This window comes from Corvus moneduloides, chromosome 9 (genome assembly GCF_009650955.1).
Source record: "Corvus moneduloides isolate bCorMon1 chromosome 9, bCorMon1.pri, whole genome shotgun sequence".
Lineage (NCBI taxonomy): Eukaryota > Metazoa > Chordata > Aves > Passeriformes > Corvidae > Corvus > Corvus moneduloides.
This window is the reverse complement of record NC_045484.1, coordinates 746,826-772,931: the sequence shown is the minus strand read 5'-3', so window position 1 is coordinate 772,931 and position 26,106 is coordinate 746,826. Positions and strand designations below refer to the sequence as shown.

The following is a 26,106-nucleotide window of genomic DNA, read 5'->3' as shown; positions in this document are numbered from 1 at the left end:
AGAAAATAATGTATTAATGAAAATACAGCCCTGAAATGGATTTGGTGTTGTTGGCCACAGGCCAAAGTGACTGGTTTGTCAATGGAAGGGAGAGAGACAAGGAAAGGTTTAGAGGGTAAATACTGGTTATTGCATACAGTCTCAATCTGATATATTGGTGTTTTACAACAAAACCCACAGGGTGTAGACTTGTGTGTATTTTTTCACATAGGGACAACTCAAACACAAGGCCACCAAGATCCCTGCATATGTCACATATCTCACTTTATTTTCACTCTTGAGTCATTAAACTAAATATGCTGTCTTTAAACTATGACGCTTTTTTACAGACAGACTCATTTTATTTGCTTGCTTTTAAGACCAACAAATAACAGGCATTGGTCATTAACTCATGGAAAGTAGACCATCAAGTACCTAATGAGTGCTGGTATAATTGGTATTTTCCACTGCACCTTCAAAACATATATTACACCACTGGACCTTCAGATCTCTAACTGGCTTGTTAGTGGGAGGATTTCTGCCTTAATGAATACAAGGAAACAAAACTGATAACACAGCAGCAAGTGGGTTTCCTATTTTGCTGACACCATTGGAACAGTATCAAGTCCTACAGCAGCTTTGCTTCTGAAGCCAAGTCTCAGTGCTTCCGGCTAACCAAAAATACTCGAGACAGGCTACACACTAAAAAGCAACCAGTGAACAGGCCAAGTTTCTGCTGTCTAATAATGTGGCAGTATTGAAGCAGACCTATGAACTTCCTTTACCCTGTAACAGACTGCAGCCTTTACCTAAATGGACCACCTAGTCTTTCTGCTGACATCCATGTGGCCATGAAAAGCACCAGTTTAAAGGGGTCAGACAGCTCACATATGGCTTTGGTAAAGTGCAGGCACTAACTAAATGCCATTCCTAGGTGTTCCTCTCCTGCAAGCAACCAGACTCTTAATAACGTGGTTTGCTAGAGAGAAGCACAGACCCATAGTTAGTCCTTGGGCCTCCCACAGAGTGGGGCAAGGTTTAAGTATTGTAAACAACCCACTGAGGAAAGCCAAGAAATACAGCTCTGAGCCAAGAACTTGGGATGGGCAAGGAGTAGGTTTCTATTTATGGTACCAGGCTGGGAGAGACAAAAAGGGAGGAGACTTCACAGTCAGTGACAAAATTGCATCATGAACAGCTCCCATCACATAAAAGGAAATACTTCAAGCCAAGCTGGCAGCACTGTCATGCCTCAATTATCAAAACATACTGGACATAGATAAATGTGATCTTTGGTTTCAGAGTGAGAAACATATGGAGGAAGAGCTCTCCACACACTTCATCTCTCGCAAACAGATTCACTTTGCAACAAGATTAAGTGCTGATATGATACAGGGGTTGAAGTGGTGGGTCTTTGCCTAGAAGAGGTGCTTCTTGGCTAGCTCGATATAAAAATCCAAGGGAAGACAAGGTTTGGGGTTTTGGTGTCACTGAATTCTAACTGGTAAAAGGAGAGAGACAAATTGATCTCAATTGATTCAGTTCCACCAATGTATGAAGAATTCAAGACATTGTCTGTCTACCTGAACATTACAAGGAGATAGCTGTGCTAAGATTTTAGACAAATTGCCTGTCTTCTGTTTCCCTGGTACCAGTTGTCCCCTCCCTTTGTTATTAATGCAATCAAACAGAGGTGTCCTTCAGCCCATTTCTTTGCTCAGATGTCAGTGACACATTTCTCCCATTGTCAACATAATGCAGTGCTTCTCTATTTCTTCCTCAACTAATTTCTGGTGAATCCAGTCTGAAATAAATGAAGCTTAAACTCCCAAGCCTTCCTTTGAAAATCTTCATTCGTTCCTTGAAAGCAAGATGCATAAATCTCTTCATAGATCAAAGTGTAGACTGTGACTGAGCCATCTACAGAAGCATTTGCTGTTTTAAGAGAGAATTTCCAAGTAGATGAAGTATTGATCATGTTCAGTACAATACTGTTAACCTAACAGTCTGGCTCTCATTACCTCTAAGATTTTCACAGAACTCTGTCAGGAAGGCAATTCTGGCAAGTGCAGGCAGCAAAATGCTGCAGGGTTTTAAATGCATTTAAAATACACTTTAGGGTGAGGAACCCATGTGAGCACAAGAGAGCTGGACCCAAGAGCTGTTAAAAGGTACAACAGATGTATCTCGTCACATGTACTGGGAATGGTCAGAAGCACAGGACCAGTCACAGCTCAAGTCTGACTTCTTTAAATGTGCCCTCTGGGTGAGGAACCAAAACCCAACAGCACAACAGATAAGGAAAAAACCACTTTCCTGAAGAGAGGTTTTAATGGAATTAAAATTAAACACAAAAAGGTTTTTAGAACAAAAAAATTACAAATGTAACCCTCTTGCTAAATCCTCAATACTGTATCAAAGAGTCTGTTCCCTTAATTCCCAAAGATTTGCTCAGCTCCTACAGAGCCAGTCAGCTTTGCAAATGCAACTGTGTAGAATCAAGCAGAGAGCAGCAGCTGTAAATGCTCTGTATCACATACCTCTTTCCATTGAGTACTGAAGCTCCAATCTCTCTTCCTCTGAATGCTGCCTACAGTGGACAGCAACTACTCCCACAATGCCAGCCTTAGGGAAAGGAGGGCTATGAAGGGACACAGATTTCGAAGGTAACTGGGAAACTGTAGATCAAAAGTCTGTTTGACATTCTTCTTCTGTCCTGGCAAGTTCCAGTAAACCTCTCCACAGTGTGAAGGGTGAGGAGGATTAGGTCACCCAGTCCTGCTCCAGGAAAGGTGGGATGGCCAAACATATGACAGCTTACAGCAAGTCATTTAGCACTTTTTTAAATCGGTACTTTAGGAGAGAAGTTGCTTAATGGGGATTACACTTCAACAGAATTCCGGAGGAGTCGTTACTAATGGCCACATCAAAGCCAGATATTATCTACTTCTAAGCAAATCACATGGGTAGGTATTTACTCACAGTGTTAACACAAACATTTGAAGTAAGAGCTCTTCCGCAAAAAGGCTACTTGAGAAATCATGGCTCAGCCCATCCCTGAAGAAGCCAGAAATGCCCACACTCACGAAGTCTAGCTGGAGAGAGGTTTATTTTGCAGATGTAAAGCACTAACTGATCAGACCTTTGAGCTAACGTGATACAAATGTCCAAGCTGCTTTCCCAGTGACATAATTACATCTTCTTAGAAGCCTTACAGTACTAGGTACTCTCCTTAGACCCAGCACCTGGATCAATGACTACATTGAACTGTTTCTCAGCTGCCTTTCTGAAATTTATTTTTAGCCTTTTTAGTTAGAGGGAAGACATGGAAGGAGAGGGTAGAGATTAACTCACTGACTAGTAACCTCAGGAGAGAAAGAAAATGGCAATCTAATAGCCCAAATCTGAGTTGGTGTCACATCTTGAGGCCCAAACATTTTTGCAAGTGCCTTGGACAGGCAGCACTGCTTACCTTGTGGAGGATATTCGGAGGGCAGAGCTCCCCAGGTGAGCTGATACAGCTTCAGTTTCCAGTACATGAGTTTAATTTTTTAATGGAATCCCAAAACGCTTGTTAGCACAGACGCGATTTCTCAGTTCCATCCACCCACACCGAATATGCAGCAACTGCCAAGGCTACACAGTACTTCTGTTTTAAAAAAAATTCTCCAGCTAAAAATAAATCACAAAACTGTCAACCTCATTTGTCAGCAACCAATATGCTGTTCAAACCATCATCCACAGCCATTTTCTTCAAGAAGGGGGCTCCTTTTTAGAATATTTACTTCATTTGACTAAAATACCCTTGTGATCTTGCCTCCTTTGAAATACATTTGTCTTAGAAAACAAACAAGCGTTTCCTTTCCTTCAAGAAAAGCCGAGCTTTAGCATGAATACTTGCCCCAAAATTGCATGCCGTGCTGTTAAGTTCAGAACCAGGGAACACTCCTAACGCGGAAAGCCCCTGCCATCCAGCTGAGCCCTGTTTAGTTGTCTTATGCCTTCTCAGCCCTCTGGGCTGATTCCCTTTGGGGGGCAGCGGGAACGTGAAGTCAGAGGAACGAATCCATGGCACTAAACTTAGCTCCGGTTGCGGAGCCACTTCCTGTTGGCGAAAGGCAGCCCCTTGTCATTGGCTCCAGTGAGCAGACAAGGGGCTCCATTCACCAGCGCCGGCCAACAGCTGCCCAGGAGCAGGGTAACTCGAGCCCCAGCCTCTCCAGAGGGAGCATTTTCAGGCTGTGTCACCACATTTGCTTTTCCAAATCTAACTGCAGTGTTTAGCCCTCGCGTGTCTGAATTCAGTATTAAGTCAAGAATGTATTCGCTGAAATAATGTCTGTGGAAAATCCTTTCTGGGTTATGGCAGAATTAATACAGCTTTGAAGGAAAAGAAGCTACTTTAAAACCGAGCATGTTCAATACTCCTAAAAGTACTTAAAGCTACAAAAGGGTCACTGTTTGACTTGCTGATGTAGAAATAAAATCAGTTTTGTTACAAAGAAATATAATGGCAAGCGAATGGACAAATTGTGAATAAGTTGAGCTGGATTGAAAATGTTTATATAATTTAGTAGGTTTGTAATGGATATTATTCAGTAGATCAGATATTTTAAGACAGAATAATAGAAGAAACCATATATTTTTTTAATTACTTGAAGAGAGGTAAGACTAGCCAATGTATTAAACTTGATGGAATTTTATGCAGCTAAGATACAAACGTGCATTTCATCTGTCTGCTGCTAAAGATGCTTTACATCTACAGCAAAGTTGGGGATTATCTTTTAGAAGTACAGTACTTTTTGATCATTAACATCAAAACTATAGAATATTTAAAGGATGTATGATAGGAAAAACAAGTCCTGCCCCTTGGATTTAGCAGAACACTTAAGAATGTCAAAAGCAAGTCAGCCAACTGACAACTGGTATTCTTCAGGCACACAACAACAGTCCTGGGTCACTTACAGCCCAGCATCTTGCCTGGGGAAAGGGTCATCATATTATTCCAGAATACTGTCCAAGCCTCCAACATATTGTAGCTTGAGGTGTTTCTGAGCCAGAGCTCGTGTTGTTGCAGTTAAACTTCCTGACAGGCCTTATTTTGTCCAGTTGCTGTCCGAAGTATTGCAAACTAACCTCAGACATAAACAAAATCCTGCTGCCACGGCACCAAGAGCTCACAGCACCTTGCAGAACAAAGAGCGGGCTCTGGCTGGTTCTGGACAGGACACCTCCTAGTTTCACTTGATGGTCCTCAGTCTCTACAGGGCAAATCCCAAATGATCAGTACCTGTAGGTGCTTTCTCTGCTACTTGTGATTTTTATCAGCCCTTATCTCATTCTACCTCAGCCACCTCTCCTCCAAGCTGAAGAGTTTCTCTCAGGTCTGATGTTGTTGCCTTTGGGCACCTTTAAACATTCCTCCTTTGGGTTTTTCCAGCTCTACCACACACCCCTTCCCACAAGCAGATCAGAATTACATGCAGGATTCAAACCACAGCTTTGTACAGCGGCAGAACTACAGATTTTTCTATTCCTAATGCTCTGGTTTTTGGACTGTAACTATAAATGTTGTCATGATGTATCTTATTACAGCTCAGAGATTGATTCCTACTGTTACAGGGGGCAGCTCAGAACTTAACATCTGACATGCAAAGGCAGAACCATTTTCCTCTGTGTCCCACCTTCTACATGTTCACATTGAATCCTGCACTGCTTCTTCAACCTGCAAGCAAGTTTACCACTTGCCAGTTACTTTCTTGTTCACGTCATTTGTCATAGCTGCTTTTAATTAAAAAAAAAACCCCAAACAAACGGTTTAATTGAAGGGAAGTTAGAAAGCTGAGTAAATAACTTTACTCCTGCTTGAGAGTTGCTTCATTTCTAGACCCTATTCACTAAAAATAATTGAGGTCCTCTAACAAGTTACATACTACAACCAGTGGTTAGTCGTGTATGGTGTGGTTAAATCAGCAGATATTGCTATCCTAAGGTGAGGAGCACTTAAAGACAAAAATTACCTTGCAAAGGAAACTAGAAGACTGCTGAACTAGAAGACTAGTCAAAGAAAGCAGAATTTGCTCTAGGGAGAAATAACCCAGGAGAAGGAAAACTTGACTTTGCCTGGATGCCAACAGAGCAAAAACATCCTGCAGATGATGTTTTTTCTACTAATTTGTTTTCAGAGCAGTAAAGAAAAGCAAACAAAGTACAGCAGTGTGGAAATGAGTGACTTAATTCCCCAGAAACATTAGGCCACATCTTTTGCCTGGGTTCATGATTGCCATTTCAAAAAGCAGAAATAGCATGGAAAATGCTTAGACTAACCTTCAATTTGGCTAGAAAGATCTGACTAGCAAGGACAGAATCTGGTCTATAGACAAACATACATCATAAGGGAGGTAGTTACAATTTCAGATTTATCTAACTACTTGTCAAAAGACAAATCCCCAAAAGAGCTGAGATCTGTTGCCAATATACAATGCTAACCTGAATATTAATGGTTTGTTTTTCCATACCACTGCCAACATCCCCTCCTTGTGCTGGGGAAATATGAAAGAGGAAAACAGTTGTTTGGATTTATCTAGGATCATAAAGGGCTGTGAGGCAATGCTAACTAAATGAAATCTTATTTTATTGATTTGGCACCGCAACACCTGCTATTCACCTGGAATAAGAAGAGGCAGACAGTGTAAGGTACATTAAGAGCAAGGCTTTTCAAGACTGGATTATGAACTGTAATTTAACCACATGCAAAGATTAACAGTGATGGGGAAGGGACCAGTGCTGCCTTAACCCCTTCAAAATGAAGGTTCTCCAAACACAAAACCTCGGTAAGTATTCTTTTGGAGTAGTCAGTGATGAAGTTCAGTAGAATGCTACTCCCCTGATTTTAGCCAAATCGATTCCTCTTTTGTTCTGGTTTTCATCTGCTGCTTGGAGGTTTTTGAATAGAAATGCAAAATGGCAAGGGAAGTATCTGCTGTGTGCTAAAACAGATGCAGCAACTAGAAAAAGCAAAAAACATTATTTCATTTCTGTCACTTGCTTGCCACACAATTACTTGACTAATTTTTCCTGTTCAGAGAATAAAACAACAACTCAGTGTTGACACACTCAGGGAATAGGACCCACTGGTAGCTATTTAAGGAGCCTTCCTCCCACTCAATACCAGCATAGCTGTCTGAGACATCTCCCTGCTGCGAGTACGGGTGGCATGACTGGGATGCTCAGAGGATTGGTCAGGGTATTGTCAGCTGCTTTTAACTAGGGCCACTCAGCCTCTGCTACAGCTTCTGCCTTTGGGTGCCACCTCCCCCAGTGCTTAATTTAGTGTATTTACTATATATATATATTCTGAGGGAGGAAGGAAGAGGGAAAGGGCTGGAAATTCCCAGTGGGAGGTGTAACATTGCGGCTCACTCAGCAGTTCGTTTCCTCTTGCTCTGGAAAGCACTGGTTAGTTCCTAAATTGCATGCAACATCATTTTGTGTGGATTTTGCTGGGGACAGCAAGATGCTTTTCCACAGTGCCAGTAAGGTCTCTGACAAAAGGACATTGCTACATTCTGTTTCATGGCAAGACTTTTGCCAGTTGTGCCATACAGCTGGCTCCAGGGAGCTATGTAAGACTGCTTCATCTAGGAGTGCTGTTTTATGAAATGTGAATTTTGAGCTGAAATTGGGACCCAAGTCTGGCTGTGCCAGCTTGCAGCATCCCCACATCTTCTGGTCTGAAAGGGCAAGAAAGGTCCCTTTCTCTTGTTCAATTAAGATACTTCATTTTTTCTAATTTGACAGAGTTCCACCTCATTCCTTCTTCCTCCCACTCCACAGAAAAACATTCCCAGTTGTTGCTGGCCTATATTGGCTGTCAGACAGCTGACTGCTTGGATTACACAGGGCTGTATTGTATCCCTGCAGGAACCAGCCACACAAAGTGCTTCCTTTGGGATCAGGGCTCACTACTGGGCTGTAGCAGCACACCAGGTGCTGTCTTGGAGTTGGAAATCCCAAGACAACAGGCAGTCCTCCATATGCTCCTCTCAAAACACTCTCTCTTGAGCCTCTCAGAGTACAAACCTACTCCAGCTACCCAAGCAACCAAAACTCGTGGTGATCTTGTACTCAGTTCTGACTTAGCCTCTTGCAGCAAAGGGATCCTGTCTTCTGTCTTTTGTCCAGGTACTGGAAATTAAAGGCACTCCAGAGCTTTTGGCAACTTGGGAGATCTTTCAGTTGCATTTCTACTATTAACAGCAGTCACCTATGGCAATCCTGTATTTTGAAGACATTTAAATGACCACAGTTCTCCTCAGTAGAGAAGTTAGAAAGCAGAACACTTACCATCCCATGTAGATCCTGTTTCCAGCCACGGGCTCCTCTGTCCCATCCTTATGGACACCTCTTATTTAGCACTATTACAAGACAGTCAGTTGCTGCCAGCTTCTGGAGAAGCTAAACTAAACCTGCCTTTCAGGGCATTTCTCTTTTGGAATTCCATCCTGCTGTGACGTGTTAGTTAACCTGCAAATTTCTTTGGAAAAAGTACCCTTGAGGCAAACTACACCTCAGCCCAAGAGCTGCTCCTTGGCAAGCCATGGAGCATCCAGAGGCAGATCCCATTAACTCCTGACTGAAAGCTGCTCTGCTTGAGGTTTCAGATGGGTTTTCAGCTTAGAAAGACTTAACAGAATCAGGAGCTAATTAATATTTGAAAGTTATTTGAAGGGTCTTTAGAATTAATGACATGTTTCCTGCTCATCCGAATCACTGCCAGAAACAGTCTCCTCACTACTTTCAAGCTACTTTAAGCACTTAAAAGTCAATATACCAGAGCTGCTGCTTAGAAATAACAACCTCCTGGATAGGTTATAGAACTGAGCAAGTGCCAAAACCATCAAAACAGCGACACAAGGAAATATGGACATGTTATAGCTTTGAGACCCAAGTCTCTTTAAGTCCAAAATAAACCGCACATGCATAACCATGTTAAATTTTTTAAAAGCCTGTATGGTCAGTCCCCGAAAAACTGACCCAAGAGCTGAAATCTGGAAGCACCCAGCACACTAAGTTCCTCCTGCAAGGATGCTGAAGTTCCAGCATGATGCATCAGCAGAGGTTGTGGGACCAACACCCCTTAAGGTCATGCCTTCATCATGAATAGTGCCCCAAAAAGGGAAAACCTCTGAACAGCACCCAAATCAATGACTGATATGCAAAAAATGAGAGCCTGGAGAACATCCAGCAGGAACCTGCATAGAACAAGATTTTAATTTTTTTTTTTTTTTCCATTAAAAAGATCAGTAAATTAAACATGCAGGGTTACACCTCGGGTTCTGACGCCAGAGACTGAGTAATGGCAAACATCAGATTGTTGTGATCAAACACAGCAAGTGGAATCAGCCCTCAGAAGCACTGACTAATCTGGGATGGCCTGTCCTCTTCCCGACAACATCAAACGTGACTGTTCAGTAAAACTTCTACATCTGAACTGGGTCTAATGAAAATGCAGTGAAAGATTACCAGGGTAAGAACTTCATTCTTAGTTACTAAAAAAACAGACTAAGAGATTCACTGGCAGAACTAGACTCTTTGGGCCTCTTTTGACAAATTTCCATCCCTTCAGCCTTATTGCATTGCCATTCACATGACCAGGATACAAGTGGGCTATATCCTCTAAAAGCTTACTTCAAGATCAGGTATTTCCTAGATCAACTTATAACTGTCCCCCATCACAGGGAAAACAAAAAAAAAACAAAAACAAAAACAAAAACAAAAAAAAAAAAAAAAAAAAAAAAACCAACAAAAACCAAAAGCTACTATTCTTACTTTGAAAACTCCTGGTGAATCTTTTGGAAATTATGTATTGTGAATACTGCAGGCAGATTATTTATAACAGATTTCATACCACTGGTATTGCTACTGTTGGCCTTGTTGAGGGGAAATCACTTTAGACACAAGAGATATGTGCTGCAGAAGCAGGGCTGAAACTAAATGACTCAAAATATATGGAGTCTAATGATTCTGTTTCAAAAACAAGGGTAGGGCATCCTACATAACAACAGGTAAAATAGAATAACAGGGACACCGACAGTCTTGGCTTTGTTTTTAGTGCGTGAAGGTGGCTGCTGTAATCTAAGACAAACACATAAAATACAGGTTGTTCCTTTAAACTGGCGAGGAAAAATAATCAGGTTGGGGTGTAGAGGTCTCAAACCAGTTTTAGTGGGAGCTTTGCCAATGTTGTAAGAGCAGTATATTATGTAAGGGTGGTACCCTCCTCTCAAAGAAAAAATACAACTGGAAAAATCAGCGTGTGCAAAAACGTGTAACTTGGGCAGGGGAAAAGAGGAAAGAGAACTAAGAGCACCCTGGTAGGGCACAGAAAAACACTATGGTCCATATAAGCATTACTTATTTTTAGAGGGATGTGGGATATGGCACTCACACAGGCTCAGACCACCAGAACTCCTCCCCTATAAAGACATTAGCATTACCCTGCGAACCTGAGCTGGGATATGGAGCCCTTACAACCACCACTAGAGAATTATGACAAGAAACACCTCCAACAACTCCTAACCCTAGTTAAGATTCATAAACGGAACCCTCTGCAGCTGTTGAGATTCATCTCCTGCTTTTGTCTGGAGCTCTGGGGTGGGGATCACTGTGGGGATCACAGACCCTGGCAGACACACGTGCTGACTGTGCAGCTGTCTCTGGAGGCACGCTCCAAGGACTCGGCCTGCCTCTTTGGAATGAGGTGTGCAGACACATTTTTTTCAGATTCAAAGTTGCATGAGAGCTACCATACAAAGCTGAGATGGCACACATGCCACCCGGTGATGTGCCTGTTCTTTTCGTCAAGAGGCAGTCAGGAAACAGCAGCATGAGTATTTCGTCCCAAACTGTGAGGTCTTCCTAAATCTGGATCATTGCTTTCCAGATCCGTGACAAGAGGCAATGATGTTTTTCCACTGAGGATATGAATTCTAGTAAGATTTATTTCTAAGCCCTCTAGTAGGTAACCATCTCCCCTGCTCAGGTAACTAAACAGTGAGATCCACAATTTTTATTAGCAATTAAAGGATGGAAGAGCAAGAGGACGTATCAAATCCCAGACTTCTGCTGAGGACGTACCTGCCTTGTGGGTGACTCCCCTCACTGCTGCTAACCATGCTCTACCCAGCAGTAAATGCCTATTCTCAGACACATTAATTTCACAGCCTACACAACATTCTCAGTCAGGGCATGCTAATATTATGACTTGATACTACACAGGATATTTTTGTAGTACTTGATGTATCGAGTGTCTTGCAGTTTTGGTATTTTATTCATTTGACAGCCCTACAGAGTAGTAGGATAAACTTGTGCTATGAAGAAGGTCTAAAGAAAAGCAAAAGTCATTTCCTAAATATTTGGAAGCTAGGGCAGAACAGGACTCAAACTGGTGTTGATCAGTGATCCTGCCTAAAGCGCAATACTCAGAGCTTTCATTACAAAACTCTCACAGCATCTAATAAATGACACTTTCAATCAAAGTCATACAAGACTCTGAAAACAGCTACTGTCCCAACTACTGATGCTCTCTGAATAAAAACTCCTACTCTTACGCTAATGAAGTAGGATTAAAATAAACAGCTTTGAGTTCAAGCATCAAAAAAGGCAAAAACCACCTCTCATAGGGCAAAGCATACTAGAAAGTCTCTACAGTCCAACTTGGAAAAGAGAGCATGGGCCTGTGGACAGGGTGCTTCATCCACAGCTCTGCTAGAGTCCTGTAGCATAAACCCTCTTGTGTGCTCATGCCTCACTTATTTGTATGACAAAACAGTCTTCCTTTTATAAACTTATTACTCTGCCAGTGCAGAAAAAAAATCAGATTAAATAGCTAACTACCATGGAAAATAGTAGTTTTCCTAACTGCAGGGATTTTTACTCATGCCTATATATATATATATAAAAATATATATGTGAGATGGTTCCTCCACAGGGAAAAACTGTTTTCCCCAATTCCTGCATGTCTGTATTCCTGGTTCTAGAGCTGGCATCCTTTGTCAGCAAAGGCAAAGAATTTGGGAACAAACTAAGAGCAAACAGTCAGCGGGAAAGACATTGTGCATCACCTGTCTCATTTTCAGAACAGATATGGCTCCAAATGTAGACAAATAAGACACCAGCTGAGTGAGAATGCTAAATGAGCTGAGGAAAGGAAATTGTTCTTCCTGCTTAGTCACCAGCACCAACTCCTTGACATTCAATTCTGTTTCCCCTTAAGCCTCAGACACCCTCATTTCACACAGTATTGTCCACGGAATGACAATTGTTCCCAACACACAGGACCATTATCTAATTTCTAAAAGCACCTGAGCAATCCTTGGAGTTGCAACCTTCACTTTGGAGTGCCATAACAGTTAATTCTATGTACTAAAGCCTACTTCTCTAGTAACAAACAGAGAGAGATGATGTTTGTGTAACAACTTTTATTAGGTTTCAAAAATCACAAGCCCACCTCCCTGCAGCTCAGGGGGTAGCCGTGTGATGAAGAGTGTTTTTCTGTGAGAGGAGAAACAGATGGGGGGATGTAACAAACCAGATACCGAGACCTACGATCTCAACTCTGTAGCAAGTCAGGAAAGTTTGTGGGAGAATAAAAGGACGTCTACAGCACACCAGACACCATGCCCTTTGCTTTGGCATGACAGCAGGCAAGACAGAAGTCTGCCTTGGTTGTATTTTAAACAGGTTTTCGTATCTCCTTTCTAGGAGTCTGTTTTAGGACTGATTAATGTGTTTCTTTCAACATGGCCTTTCACTGGCTTGTATATAAGGGAATGATAAGTGACTTTTAGAAAAATACAAATGCAGCCCAATTTAGTGTAACAATTACCCCACGGCTCAGCAGTCAATGGCTAACTCCACTGTGTGAGTGTCAGGTGATCTTATTTTTTGGTAATTACATGCCCTTAACACCAGGTTTGGGATCTCTCTGCAGAGATCCTGTCTCCCAGACAACAGCCCAAGTGCATGAATGCTTACTGCAATTCCCTTTGTATTGCTCTACTGCTAAACAGCCAAAGACACTACTCTACAGTTCTCTCTCTGTTGTTAATTCACCGTAGCTTCAGTCTCTTTATGGATTTTTGAGAGATAACATTGAGCAAAGAGCAGTGCTTTGAGCTTCCTTTTCAAGTCCAACAATTAACACAAACATTACCCTTCCCTTGGACCTATTACCATGCCACAAGTGTTTTGAAATACAGGCTAGAGCCACAACAAACACATTTCTCCAAAGCCTACAGGATGAGACAAGAGTGTATGACTGAACATTTAATTTAGCCTGCAGACAGCTTTCCTGTGTTTGTTTATGCCAAAATCAAATCTAAATAGCTCCATAAACCAAGCAAGCATTATTGCAATTTTACAGATGAGGAGTGCACAGAAGCAATGAGAAGTGACTCTTAATTTGAGTGCTCAGATTACCTAGCAAAAGTATCAGATTTAATGTCCTTCCATGCACGAAGGCTGTCAGCGTACTTGCACATAAACAAGTTGGGAAACTTCCCTTGCTGGCAGATGAAGTTAACTAGGATAAAGCCCAACAGAAACAAAACAACTAAAAGGGAAGCAGTCCAGCTCTTAATGGCAAAAGCAAAATAAACATCTATTGTTACATCTTAATACAGCCACATCTGCCTTTTGCTGTGTAGTTCCTGCCTGCTTTCATAACCCAACACTTACTTAAAACACTGCCCTGTAACACAGTAATGTTAAATAACACACGGCACTTTTCCCAGCGGAAAAACCTTTTAGCAATGGATAAATGAAGGCATTGGAGCACCCTCTCGCGGCAGGCTGGAAACAAGTGTTCGGCATGAGCAGCTGCAATCGATCCTTTTACCTTGTTAGCTGAAAATTATTTACAAGTATGAGCTGAAGGCCGTGAGTGCCCAGGCTCCGGAGGCACGGCAGCACCGGTGCCCTCTCCAGCTGGGCACGCAGGGTGCGGAGCCCGCTGGCCTCCCCAGCAGAACAAGGTGGGCTTTGTGCGGAGAGCGGCAGCTGCACGAAGCGGAAAGGCAGCCGAGAGAGGCTCCTCATGGCCAAGGGCTGCCCCTGCTCAGGAACAAAGCCCTCGTGGCACGCACAGCCTCAGCGCAGCTGAGAAGCAGCTGATGCACAGCAGAAAGCAGCCCAATGACCAGCACCTGGGGACACCATTCCCTCAGGTGGGACACGGCCAGACCAGCACCTGGGGACACCATTCCCTCAGGTGGGACACGGCCAGCACCTGGGGACACCATTCCCTCAGGTGGGACACGGCCAGCACCTGGGGACACCATTCCCTCAGGTGGGACACAGCCAGACCAGCACCTGGGGACACCATTCCCTCAGGTGGGACACAGCCAGCACCTGGGGACACCATTCCCTCAGGTGGGACACAGCCAGCACCTGGGGACACCATTCCCTCAGGTGGGACACAGTCAGACCAGCACCTGGGGACACCATTCCCTCAGGTGGGACACGGCCAGACCAGCACCTGGGGACACCATTCCCTCAGGTGGGACACGGCCAGCACCTGGGGACACCATTCCCTCAGGTGGGACACGGCCAGCACCTGGGGACACCATTCCCTCAGGTGGGACACAGTCAGACCAGCACCTGGGGACACCATTCCCTCAGGTGGGACACGGCCAGCACCTGGGGACACCATTCCCTCAGGTGGGACACGGCCAGCACCTGGGGACACCATTCCCTCAGGTGGGACACAGTCAGACCAGCACCTGGGGACACCATTCCCTCAGGTGGGACACGGCCAGACCAGCACCTGGGGACACCATTCCCTCAGGTGGGACACAGCCAGCACCTGGGGACCCCATTCCCTCAGGTGGGACACAGCCAGACCAGCACCTGGGGACACCATTCCCTCAGGTGGGACACAGTCAGACCAGCACCTGGGGACACCATTCCCTCAGGTGGGACACAGCCAGCACCTGGGGACACCATTCCCTCAGGTGGGACACAGTCAGACCAGCACCTGGGGACACCATTCCCTCAGGTGGGACACAGTCAGACCAGCACCTGGGGACACCATTCCCTCAGGTGGGACACAGCCAGCACCTGGGGACACCATTCCCTCAGGTGGGACACAGTCAGACCAGCACCTGGGGACACCATTCCCTCAGGTGGGACACGGCCAGACCAGCACCTGGGGACACCATTCCCTCAGGTGGGACACGGCCAGACCAGCACCTGGGGACACCATTCCCTCAGGTGGGACACGGCCAGCACCTGGGGACACCATTCCCTCAGGTGGGACACGGCCAGACCAGCACCTGGGGACATCATTCCCTCAGGTGGGACACGGCCAGACCAGCACCTGGGGACACCATTCCCTCAGGTGGGACACAGCCAGCACCTGGGGACCCCATTCCCTCAGGTGGGACACAGCCAGCACCTGGGGACACCATTCCCTCAGGTGGGACACAGTCAGACCAGCACCTGGGGACACCATTCCCTCAGGTGGGACACGGCCAGACCAGCACCTGGGGACACCATTCCCTCAGGTGGGACACAGTCAGACCAGCACCTGGGGACACCATTCCCTCAGGTGGGACACGGCCAGACCAGCACCTGGGGACACCATTCCCTCAGGTGGGACACAGCCAGACCAGTGCCTGGGGACACCATTCCCTCAGGTGGGACACGGCCAGCACCTGAGCCCCCACAGCCTGCAGTTATTATGTTGCCTTGAGCATTCCACGTGCCACAGCCCCACAGGGAGTGTAAGCGCAGGGCTGAGTCCCCACCTGGGGTGGAGCAGGCACTGGGAGCCCAGCTGGGCATTATTCCAGAGCCAGGCTGCACCTAGGAGCAGTTCTAGGCTTTGCCACCAACCACTCGATGAGAAAAAGGTGTTTTATTTAGCAGAAATGCTTACATGGCACACAGAAAAGTCACTGCACCTCTGCTGTCACGGTGCAAGCTTGTGTGTGGATGGAAAGACACCTACCTAGAGTCTTGTTCAAATTTAGCTTAACCCTTTGACAACAAGGTAGATGGAAGCTATACAGACATAGTCACACCAAAATAAGAATTCGAATTTCTGCACGAGACTACAGACCACCTCAGCTTTGACAGATGTAAGCCCTGTGGCCTATTTCACCCTTTCAAAGCACATCTGTATTTTTAACTGAATGCAAGAATTTCCACACATACAGTGAGTCTGATTTAGAGGACAATGCCTTCTTTACATATATTTTACCCCTAAAGAATTCAAATATATTTATTTGTGATGACCTAGAAGTGAGAACATTCTCTAACTAAATGGATGTAACAAGGGTTAAACCTGCTAGATTTCTGTCTCACAGGATAGCTATGGCAAACCAGGCCACTCCAGTCATCATCTGTGCACATACTGAGTTTGCAAACCAATCCCAAGGCATGTAATGCACCTCTGTAAGAAAAAAAAATATGAAAAATGGGCTTGATGTTCTTCTGTAGTTTGATATCAGAATCCAATTTATTAGATTAGTAAAAAAAAAAAATCCTAGTTTCTTCTAACATGAAAAATCAGCTCCTTCCCCACATCTATGTTACAAACCTTATATCCACAGGGTTTTTTAAGATCTTGAATTTTTAAAAAAGACTAAATATAACTTGAAACACCAGCACTACAAAACACTACCATTTTCCTATTTATTCTAAGGATCTTCTGTAGATAAAGCCTTTTTAATCTCATAAAGTACCTCTGCTTTCTCTGTTTGTTCTTGGGATTAAAAATAAAAACAAACCAAAAAACCCAACATAAATCAAAATTATGTAAACCCAACAAACATAACCCCAAACAATGAGCATACAATTGATGACTAGTGAAAGAGTATTTTGCTGTGCTTCACTGAGTAATTAGGCCAGAGCACAGGTTTCACACTGGTATTGATTACATGAGCTCTGTTCATCCCTCCCCAAGCTTAGGCATCTCCCTGCCTCAGAAAGAGATAACAAAACCTCCCCAAACCCCCCTCATCTTCCGAGGCAGGAGAGAGCACAGGGATCCTCTGGGGCCTGCAGAGAGGTGGCTCTCACTATTTAGATATGTTACTGCCACAAATGATAAAGCTCATCAGGCGTACTCGATGGCCATCCAAGTCAGTGAAAAGCAGGCTTGAAAACAAACCAAAATTGAGTGATACCATCACAAAATGATCAAAGAGATCACTTTCAGAGCACCTGTTCAAGGTCTCACCTCTGCCCCAGCCTTTATGCCTTGATCAGGTTGCCACTGTGAGAGCAACTTTACCAAAACCCCACTTATTAAAATCAACAGTATTCCAAAGAGCACACACAGGACACTCAGCAATTTACAGTTCAAGTTTTAAAAACTTGCTATTTTAACTTTAGTATCTAGGAACTGAGCCTGAGAGCTGCCACCTATTAGACTGAATTTTTTTGTCAGTTTATAGGTGAAAAAACTTAATTTACAAGAGAAAATGAACCACAAATCAGCTCTCAGACAATGGATGCTGGTTTCTTTTTCACTTGTGCTGAAGGGAATGGTGAACACAGAAAAAGCCTTACAATTCAAACCTGTCTTTTAAGAAAAAACTGCATTAAACACAAGCATTAAGTCTATGTTTATGCAAACCAGCTCAGGCCTGTTATAACCTTGAGTTCTGCTGCACCCAGTGACCTAATGGAGGAAGGAAGCTATGTCACTATTCAGAACATCTTCAAGGTTATTCAGATTTCTTAGAGTCCATTTCCTTCTTCCTAGATGACCCAATTTGTATCAGTTTTTAAAGGATTTGCATAAACAGGCTTTTTTACTGCTAAACAGTCACTATACTTTCATTAATTGGCCAGTTTTGACAGATTGCTGGGTGGGAAACAACACTTTAAAATTTCTTCTTTTTAAAACCCTTCAAGGGTAATCTAAATAATTTTTCCAGCTTCCTCCTATTATTAAGCAATTTTCAGAAATACCAGTGTAGCTGTACCTTGTCTCTACTTCTGCTCTTGGCTTTCCTAAGCAGCAACACAAAATTGATATTCTCATCAGCCCTGCAGCCTCCCACGGGGTTTTGAATAGCAGCAGCAGAACTGAACAGTCTTGTTAACTCTGTGACACTGCTGGTTAGCAAAACCAACCCTGAGCAGCAAAGGCTTGGAAAGAATCTCGACAAACTGAGCTGACCCTGCAAGCTAAGGAAGGCCTCATTGTATCAATTTACACTCCAGCTTGGGTTTGAAGGGCTACCTTCACAATGCAGGGGCTATGAAATTAGAACATACAAATATTTTGGGGTTTTGTCTTAGAAAACAGATCTGTGCTCCACAGACACCTTTTAGACCCCTGATATTCAGGGTTAATGTGGGAGGTAATACCAATCTACTTGGAAATGACAATATTTAAACAAGGTCCTACCCCAGGCCATGTTGGAGCGTACACAGATTTGTGATGGGGGAATGTCTCTTCACTTTGCAATTCCTGTATGTTTTGGTGTGTTTACTGAGGCACACTACTCTCTGCAGCTAACTTTTGGAAAAAATATGAGTCTAATTGAACACAGAATCTGAAAAACAGGAACACTTCATGATCTATGCTACATGCTACAATATGTATAATATTCATATAATTTAGCCACTATTCACACAATTCTTTCAATCAGAAACATGCTGATACCTGTTGCCAAATTAGCCATGGTGCTGATCTTAGCTGAGATGACAACAAATAGGAATAGCCAAGACATGCCTGATGCTTTGTTGTTGGGATTATCATAAAAGAAACAAAGGAGAAGTGGACAGGGAAGTGTACAGGGTCACAAATCCAGAATGTTCTCATCCTCTTATCCTGTAATTCAATTGCTAATTTGACCCAAAGCAGCAGGAGATGGTTCCTATGCTTTTGCCATATATAGCTTATAACAAGAAGCTACTTCCATTTCACTTCAACAGTAAATGATAAAAACAAGAAAACACCAAACAAACCAGGAAAGAGACCAAAATCCAACCCAGCAGCATTATAAATTAAAGGATGAGGCATGCTGTCCTATAGAAAAATGAGTGTTCCTTCATTTAATGGCTACTTTTCTTACATAATTGTAGTCCCAATTCTTACATCACTATTGTCATAGAAAACTTCCAAATTAATGTAAGTGAAGCTCCAATTTTATTAATACATGTAGTTATTTTTAATTGAGGTATTTCAGTAATATTAAGATCCTAAGGACAAAGAAGAGGAAGGGAATTTCTTGAAAATGTGAGTCTTAAAAGAAGTATGTTTAACTGACCTCTAAAGAGCACCAGAAGATTGAAATAAAACTAACTTAATTTTTAGTGAAGTATTTCTGTACATCTTTGTCTGCCCCTCAAAAAAGGCAAAGTTATTTTAGGGCTTTTTTTTTTTTAATTCCTCTGCTGAATTAGCTGGTACTGAAAGCCACCTATTAAGAAGTTCATTTATACCCAGCTGCAGACAAGCAATCATACAGGGAGATGCACATGTCTCTACAGAGAGCCCTCAAAGCACAGGCAACTTCCGAAGCAGATACGGGTAATACAACTAAGCTTTGTTGTTGTGGTTTACAGCGTTACCAACAGGAAGCCTCAATGGTTTTGTAAGTGTCGCTTATTCTAGAGAGAATAATCTCTATGGGTAATACCAAGATCAGCCTTTAAAATAAAGTATTTCGTAACCACAAAGCCAGAGAAATGTGAAGGATGATGGATGCAGTAACGGTGAGAAAACCATGACCTCAGACCCAGCAAGTCAATGCTGTTACCCCGCAGCACAAGCTTTTCCTTCCTGCTGTGGGGACGCAAAGAGGCTGCTAGTGGCCCAAACAACTACGAGAAACATTTCTTTACCGATAAATACTGCTCTGAATGCTGTTAGGAAGGAAACTTTCTGCCTACACTGCAGAATCACCTGCAAAGCCAGTCCTGGGGCCATATGCATGACAAGCCTTGCCTCACTCGTAATTACACGCTGTTAAAAGCACTGCTAACGGTTTGGCAAACAGCGATTTGGGAGATCAGGCTGGAAACAGAATGCACCTGAGGCTTTGGTCTGTGGTCATCCAGGCCTGGCTTTCTGAAACATAACCAGGTGAAACCGAGCTCTGCAAGTCACCAAGCAAAACCCAACTGTATTACTTTTAACAACTTCCACGTGCATCCGCACTGGAGTAAGTACGAACTGCTGTTTCTTGGTTTGTATTTGCTGGATTTTGATCGTTTCTTAAGACTGTAAATTAGTCAGCTGTCAGCAGTACTTAGAAGGCAGTTTATGGATAGTAAGTATCCTGGAAACATTAAGTTGTGACAACTAAGAGAAATGAGCTAGAATAAATCATGCTAACGATCGTCTGGCTTTAGCCATAAAACAAAGATCTAGAAAGTACAGTTTGACTTCAGCAAGGACTGGCCTGCTTTAGGAACAAACAAACATGATATATGCTGAAGTGGGTCACCGAGCAGGTCACTCCTCCTGAACGCCAGAGAAAACATGATTTCAAGCTTACTGTCCCAGAATCCGTAATCAGTACCAGCCATAAAACACTCCTGAAGCCAACCAAGATGCTAGAGCATCTCCAGGAGATAGTCCAGGTCTCCCCACTCTAATTATGTTGATCCTGCTAGATTAAAAAAAGACGGTTTAAGCCACTTGTAATAATTTGCTTGTATGTCCACGTTCATTTCCCAATGATTTGTTCACTTGGCCATGTCCTTAATTCCAAAAAAAAATCCCACAATTTTTTTTCGCAAAACATTGCACTTGCAAGCAATAGCAAGTTTGTGAAATATTGCTAGAACAACTTGTACCACACCATCTGCTACATGGGAAGAACTGAGAAGTTGGAGATATGTCTGGGCTTTGAAATTTGATTTTTAAGTCAGTTCCGAGTAAAACCTTTTGAAGTAACTTCATTTCAGTCTTACCTTCTTGAAACTGTGTTCCCTGACTATGTGAAAAGAATTAGATCAGTAGTCAGTATTATATTGTCCCTTCCATCGAGCTGGTAGTCTCCTCTCATTTGCAAAATTCATTATGCAAAAATCCCAGCTTAACACAAGGTATAAAAATCAGTATTTAATGCAGTGAATCTGCAGGAATAATTTAGGTATGATGGAAAAGGATGCAACAGAGAACACGCCTATAAATTCATGTTCTACATGGGATGTTCCTCTAGACACTCAGCTGAACTATCCTTTATTCCCCAAATAATTAGTTAAGAGTTATTTATACATTGTGGCCCCACAAGATTTCTGATTTACAGTACAAAAAGCCACGCACTGAATACAGTGATTATATTCCATCTGCACGGGGCATTTACTGACAGGAAAGTCTGTGGGCAAGTAGCTCTGGCCCGAGCTTGCTGCATTTCACTGGGATGAAAAATAAAGAACATTTTAGACAGCCCACAAAGTGCAGTTGTTAAACTGACCCTATTTTCTCTCCTTCTTTCCATTTTCCTGCATCCAGCCCTTCAGTTTCACTGAATTTCAAAGGGACAGTGTTATTTATGCTTCTTCCTATTTTAGAATGTTTTTATCATGTGTCATAGCACTCTGACTGCCTTAGGGGAGCTTTAATGATAATTTTATTTTTAAAAGTATAGGCTTATCTTGCCTGACCTTGATGCACATAGTAAAAGGTTGCTAAACTCCTCCTCTAGAAAACAAAACAGGGAACAAATGTCCTGCGCCTGCTGGATCAAAAGCTCAAGTGTGGCAGAGCCTTCCACTACCCCAAAATATATCACCAAGGCAACTGTAGCAGTATTGCAAACAGGTATTGCAAAGGCTTCCCAGCCAGGATTTAAATAATCTGATTTTCCTGCAGTATGTGCTCTACAACACTCAGCAAGTCTTTTTGGAGATGAAAAGCATGCTAACACCATTCCAAAGAGTATCTTGGTACAGTAGGCTGTTATCAGTGCTCTTCTGAAAGAAAATTAGAAGTGCCTCTGTTCAAAGGTCATACAAGGAGCCGAGTAGAGTTTGTGCAACTTGGAACTTGTTGGTTGTTGTTGCTTGTGCCCCTTTCCTCAAACAAATCTCTGAAAGGATCAGGAGATAACCCACTTCCCTCTTCTCTCCCCTGTTCCTCCTCTGGAAGGGAATGCTCATCCTGGAATGGCTCCAAGTACTTCTTGTGTTTTCTGGTTGCACTGATCCGTAAGAATTTGACTGTAACTACCGCTCACTGCAGCTCTTGCCTGTCAAGTTGTTGTCCCTGGGGTACTGGCAAATTCCAATGGAGCACACGTGGGAACACCAGCATTTGAACAATCCTTGTGTTCACACTCGTCCTTTCTACTACACTAACAGCAACCAACATGCTTATGATCCACTGCCTGCTTTTAGAAGTCACTGACTACATGCCAGGGATGCTCACAACGGGGCGTTTTGGAGGGCTAATTGCAGAAGACTGCAAATTCCGCTATTATCTTTTTGCATCCTGGAGAACTCTGCTCCACAACTAATGGATCACACCAGTGTATCAGCTTGCTTAAGCCTTCTCTGCTCAACGTCACAGCAGTGCTCACAGAACTCAATACCACAGTGAGCTGAAAGCCCCAGCAGTCTGGGTGTCTGCTCTCATGGTGGAATACTGGGGTCCCACGATACAGATCTCCTTGTTCTTTCCATAAAACAGAAAACATCTTCAAATTCCTTGCTTGTTCCAAAAGTACATCCTGACGTAATGCTTCTCCTGTAGAGCTTCTGCCACAGAAGCTTGGTTTTTGTGCGAACAAAGCATGGGACAAACCGGCTCTACTCAATCTCTGGATTTTTCAAGGACATCTATGGTTCAAGTTAGCTGGGTGAAAATGTTTGTCTCAGATTTCTGGTAGCTTAGCGAAAAGGGTTTTACACTTCATCGATTTGACTCAAACTGCTCTTCAAAATCCTGCAGCAAAATGGGTCTGAGGCCAAAAACATTGTTTATTTCCACTCTTTTCATAAAAAATACAGAAGAAGCAACCCCTCAAAATTAACTTTGGCATGAGTACTCAGCAAGGTTTGCTGCTGGCAAAATGTGGTAGGAAAGCTGCCAACACGAGGTAGGGATTTATACCTGCAAGGCTCTCACACAGTCAGCAGGCTGTCTTCTTCACATCCATGACTGCATCAAGGAAAGCCAAGGAAGGGAGATAATCCAGCCTCATCCTGTGACTGGCTGGTTTAGCCACTAGTGCAAGAGCGCTAACCCACAATCCTGTGCTTTTGCCATCACTTTCCATACACTGTGAATACATGTCCCAGAAACAGGATGGAAGGTCGAGCTCAGAAAGAAATTACTAGAAAAGAGGAATCTGGATCAAGTAATACCACCAGCAACCAGAGCATCTCAGTAGCAGAAGCATATGACTCACTTAAAGAAAACTTGGCTTGCTGCTGGCTAAGTAAAACAGGAGAGTAAGGTCATTAAATGAAAAATAAGAATACAAGTTGATGGTAAAAAATTCCCTTGGACAAGGAGAGTCGGGATCACAGGAAACAGTTTCTCTGACAAAGGAAGTGAATTCCAGATTCAGGAACACTACACACATTTTAGTTTTTGCCCAAGACAAGTATTTTAAAAGGTACCCAACTTTTACCAGCATTTGCTACAGATTATTAATACTGACTTGTTCACTCATTCCTACTAAAATGTGAATGGAATTGGAGAACAATTTAACACAGCTGAGGCATTCACCAAGACGGAAGAGGAGTTTGAAGCCTGCTCTGAAACTCTCAAAAACTGGGTTGCCAAAAAGTCCCGCCCTTTCTACATAATCTAACAATAAAAAGCTGTATCTTGTTTTTTAAGACACGCCCTCCTTTACAGTCTGCAAAGAAAATAACAGAAACAAGACCCTAAGTAAAGCTACATCCATTACCTTACCACTGAGATAACCTAAGCAATATAAACAGTAGAGAAATTATTTTGAAAGATACCATCGCTCTTATCCCAGAGCAATGTTCTTTTTATGTGGCACTGAACAGTTTTATTCAGTGCGTTGGCCTTCCAGGCTCATTCTTGTTTCTAGTTCTACGGAAGACAGAGCAGAAGGGCTGGCAGGGCATAGAATTTGTCTTCTTGGTCTGCATGCATGCTTCAGAAAGCTTTTCCTCTCCATTTCCCTGCCACTACATGTAAATAATTCTCCCTACCTTCTACCTCTGAAATTTAGTACGGTGGGGGGAGGAGCTAGAAGGATTTGTTCAGGATGCTGAACTAAATTACTACCAAAACATGCAGCAATAACGAAAAGAAGCACTTGAGTCAGTGTCAACTGCGTTGTTGGGAAGTCACTACACATTCCCACATGCTGTACTGCACTTCCCACAAACGTCCTTGCTGTCCTTGCCTTGTGAGAGCAGGAACCAAAGAGTCATCTTGGTACCAAAACATGAAAACACATTTTGACATTAGCAGGAGTGTATGTAGCAGTCTCTACAGCATTCTTGCTCTGCTACTAAAGACTTAGACACACCCCACTGAAAGAAGTGGGGTATGTGCATAACTTCTGAGATCTCCCTAACACTGTGAATGTGCAGTCTATGATAGGAATGTTTAAGCCAAAGTGCCTTTTAACATACAAAAATACAGAGCAAAACGTGAAGGTGCAATAAAATAATTCTTAGTTTTAATTTTGGGTCAGGCACTCAGCAAGCATGTTTTGTTTTGGTTTTAAAGCTGATACCGCTCCCTGAACTCAAAAGCTGTGATAATGCTGAGAATTTTAAGAACCAAATTTAGTGTTGTGCTCTTATTTTGATAGATACTTACATGTCAGCATCACATCACAGCAGGTGATATTTGCTTTTAGACTGCTGGTTGCACGTTCCCTAATCTTTTTGCCTGAGCTCATTCTATTGAGCAAAAGAAAATGTGCATTGTCAGAAGCAGCCTGGCTTTACAAACACTCTCATCTCTCTCTCCACCTAAAGCCAAGCCAGTCAAGCTCTCCAGAGCTGATTCAGGTCTTTAGGAATTGAGATGCATCCGCACATCTACTTTCAACATGCTTGTCAAGGCAGACACGTTTCAGTTGATTTTACCTTCCAAAACTTGGCAACATCTTAACATAATGCACGAAGAGGTACAAAAACAAAAAAAAAGAAACATAGTTACAAAAGGGAGATTTGAAGTTGTGGGGGGTCCTTCTAAGAGAGGTTATAGAAACATGTACGTGAAACATTTCCGGTATCGGTTTACAGCAATAAGAACAGAAGTGGACAGGCAAAAACTTCATCTGAGAATCAGATGGCAGCTCTAATTCCCCCTTCAAAACCAAATTGTTTGCTCTGTCAGCAGCTATACAGAGTCTCACAGATTTAGAACAGCAAGTCACAAACGTCTCGGCAGTCAGACAAGGCACATGTTACCTTTACCTTTGTAAACAAAACCAGAGCTCGGAATCGCCGCGGTGACAGCGACCGAACCCCGCAAGTCCTGATCCCCGGCGGTGCCACCTCGCTCCAGCTGCGGCTGGCGGGCGGTCCCGATCCCCAACTCCAGCGGGCGGGTGGGGAAAAGCTCCTCCGAGGGCGAGCATCCCCCGGGACGCGGCGGCCGGGGCGAGCATCCCCCGGGCCGTGGCCGCCCCGCTCCTCCCGTCTGCCCCTCCCCTCCCCCAGTAAACCCACCACAACAAAAGAGGGAGGGGAGGAAGGCCGATCGCGCCCCTTTCCACTCGCCCCGGCCACTCACCGTGCTGGGTGAAGACATTGAATCCTCCCTCTGCGGAGCGCCCCGCCGCCTCCCGCCGGCGGCCCGCCGGCCTGGCCGCGCTGCTCCCCCGCAGTCCCCGCGGCTGCTGCTGCTGCTGCTGCGGCGGCGGCTGGTGCTGGAGCCCCGCGCCCGGCTCCCCGACGCGGCCCACCTGCTGCCCCATGGCGGGCCGCGCTCACATCCCGCCGCTCCGCCGCTGCCGGCCCGGCAGGCGCGTCCCGGCCCTCCCGCGGCCGGTCCCGGCGGCTCCCGCGGAGCTCCGGGCTGCGGCTCACGGGCTCGCCCCCGCAGCCCCCGCCGCCATCTTAAACCACAGAGCGCCGGCGGAGCGGGGACGGAGCGGCTCCCGCAGCCGCCTCCGGTCCGCCCAGGGAGGGGAGGGAGCGAGGGAGGAAAGGAGG

General features: G+C 44.0%; 1 protein-coding gene across 4 annotated transcripts in view; it reads right to left on the bottom strand.

Annotated features, from left to right (window-relative positions):
- The window catches only part of ABL2 (ABL proto-oncogene 2, non-receptor tyrosine kinase), a 47,135-nt gene extending 21,251 nt beyond the window's left edge, over positions 1-25,884 (bottom strand). The window contains exon 1 of one of the 4 annotated variants that reach the window (XM_032118631.1): positions 25,685-25,884. In XM_032118631.1, the coding sequence (XP_031974522.1) occupies positions 25,685-25,868 (184 nt within the window). In that variant the 5' untranslated portion in view covers positions 25,869-25,884. Of the gene's footprint in view, positions 1-2,519; positions 2,545-3,451; positions 3,684-25,684 lie in introns of those variants that run through there. The other 3 variants (XM_032118627.1, XM_032118629.1, XM_032118630.1) reach the window with 3 other exon arrangements.
- Between the last annotated feature and the right edge of the window lie 222 nt (positions 25,885-26,106).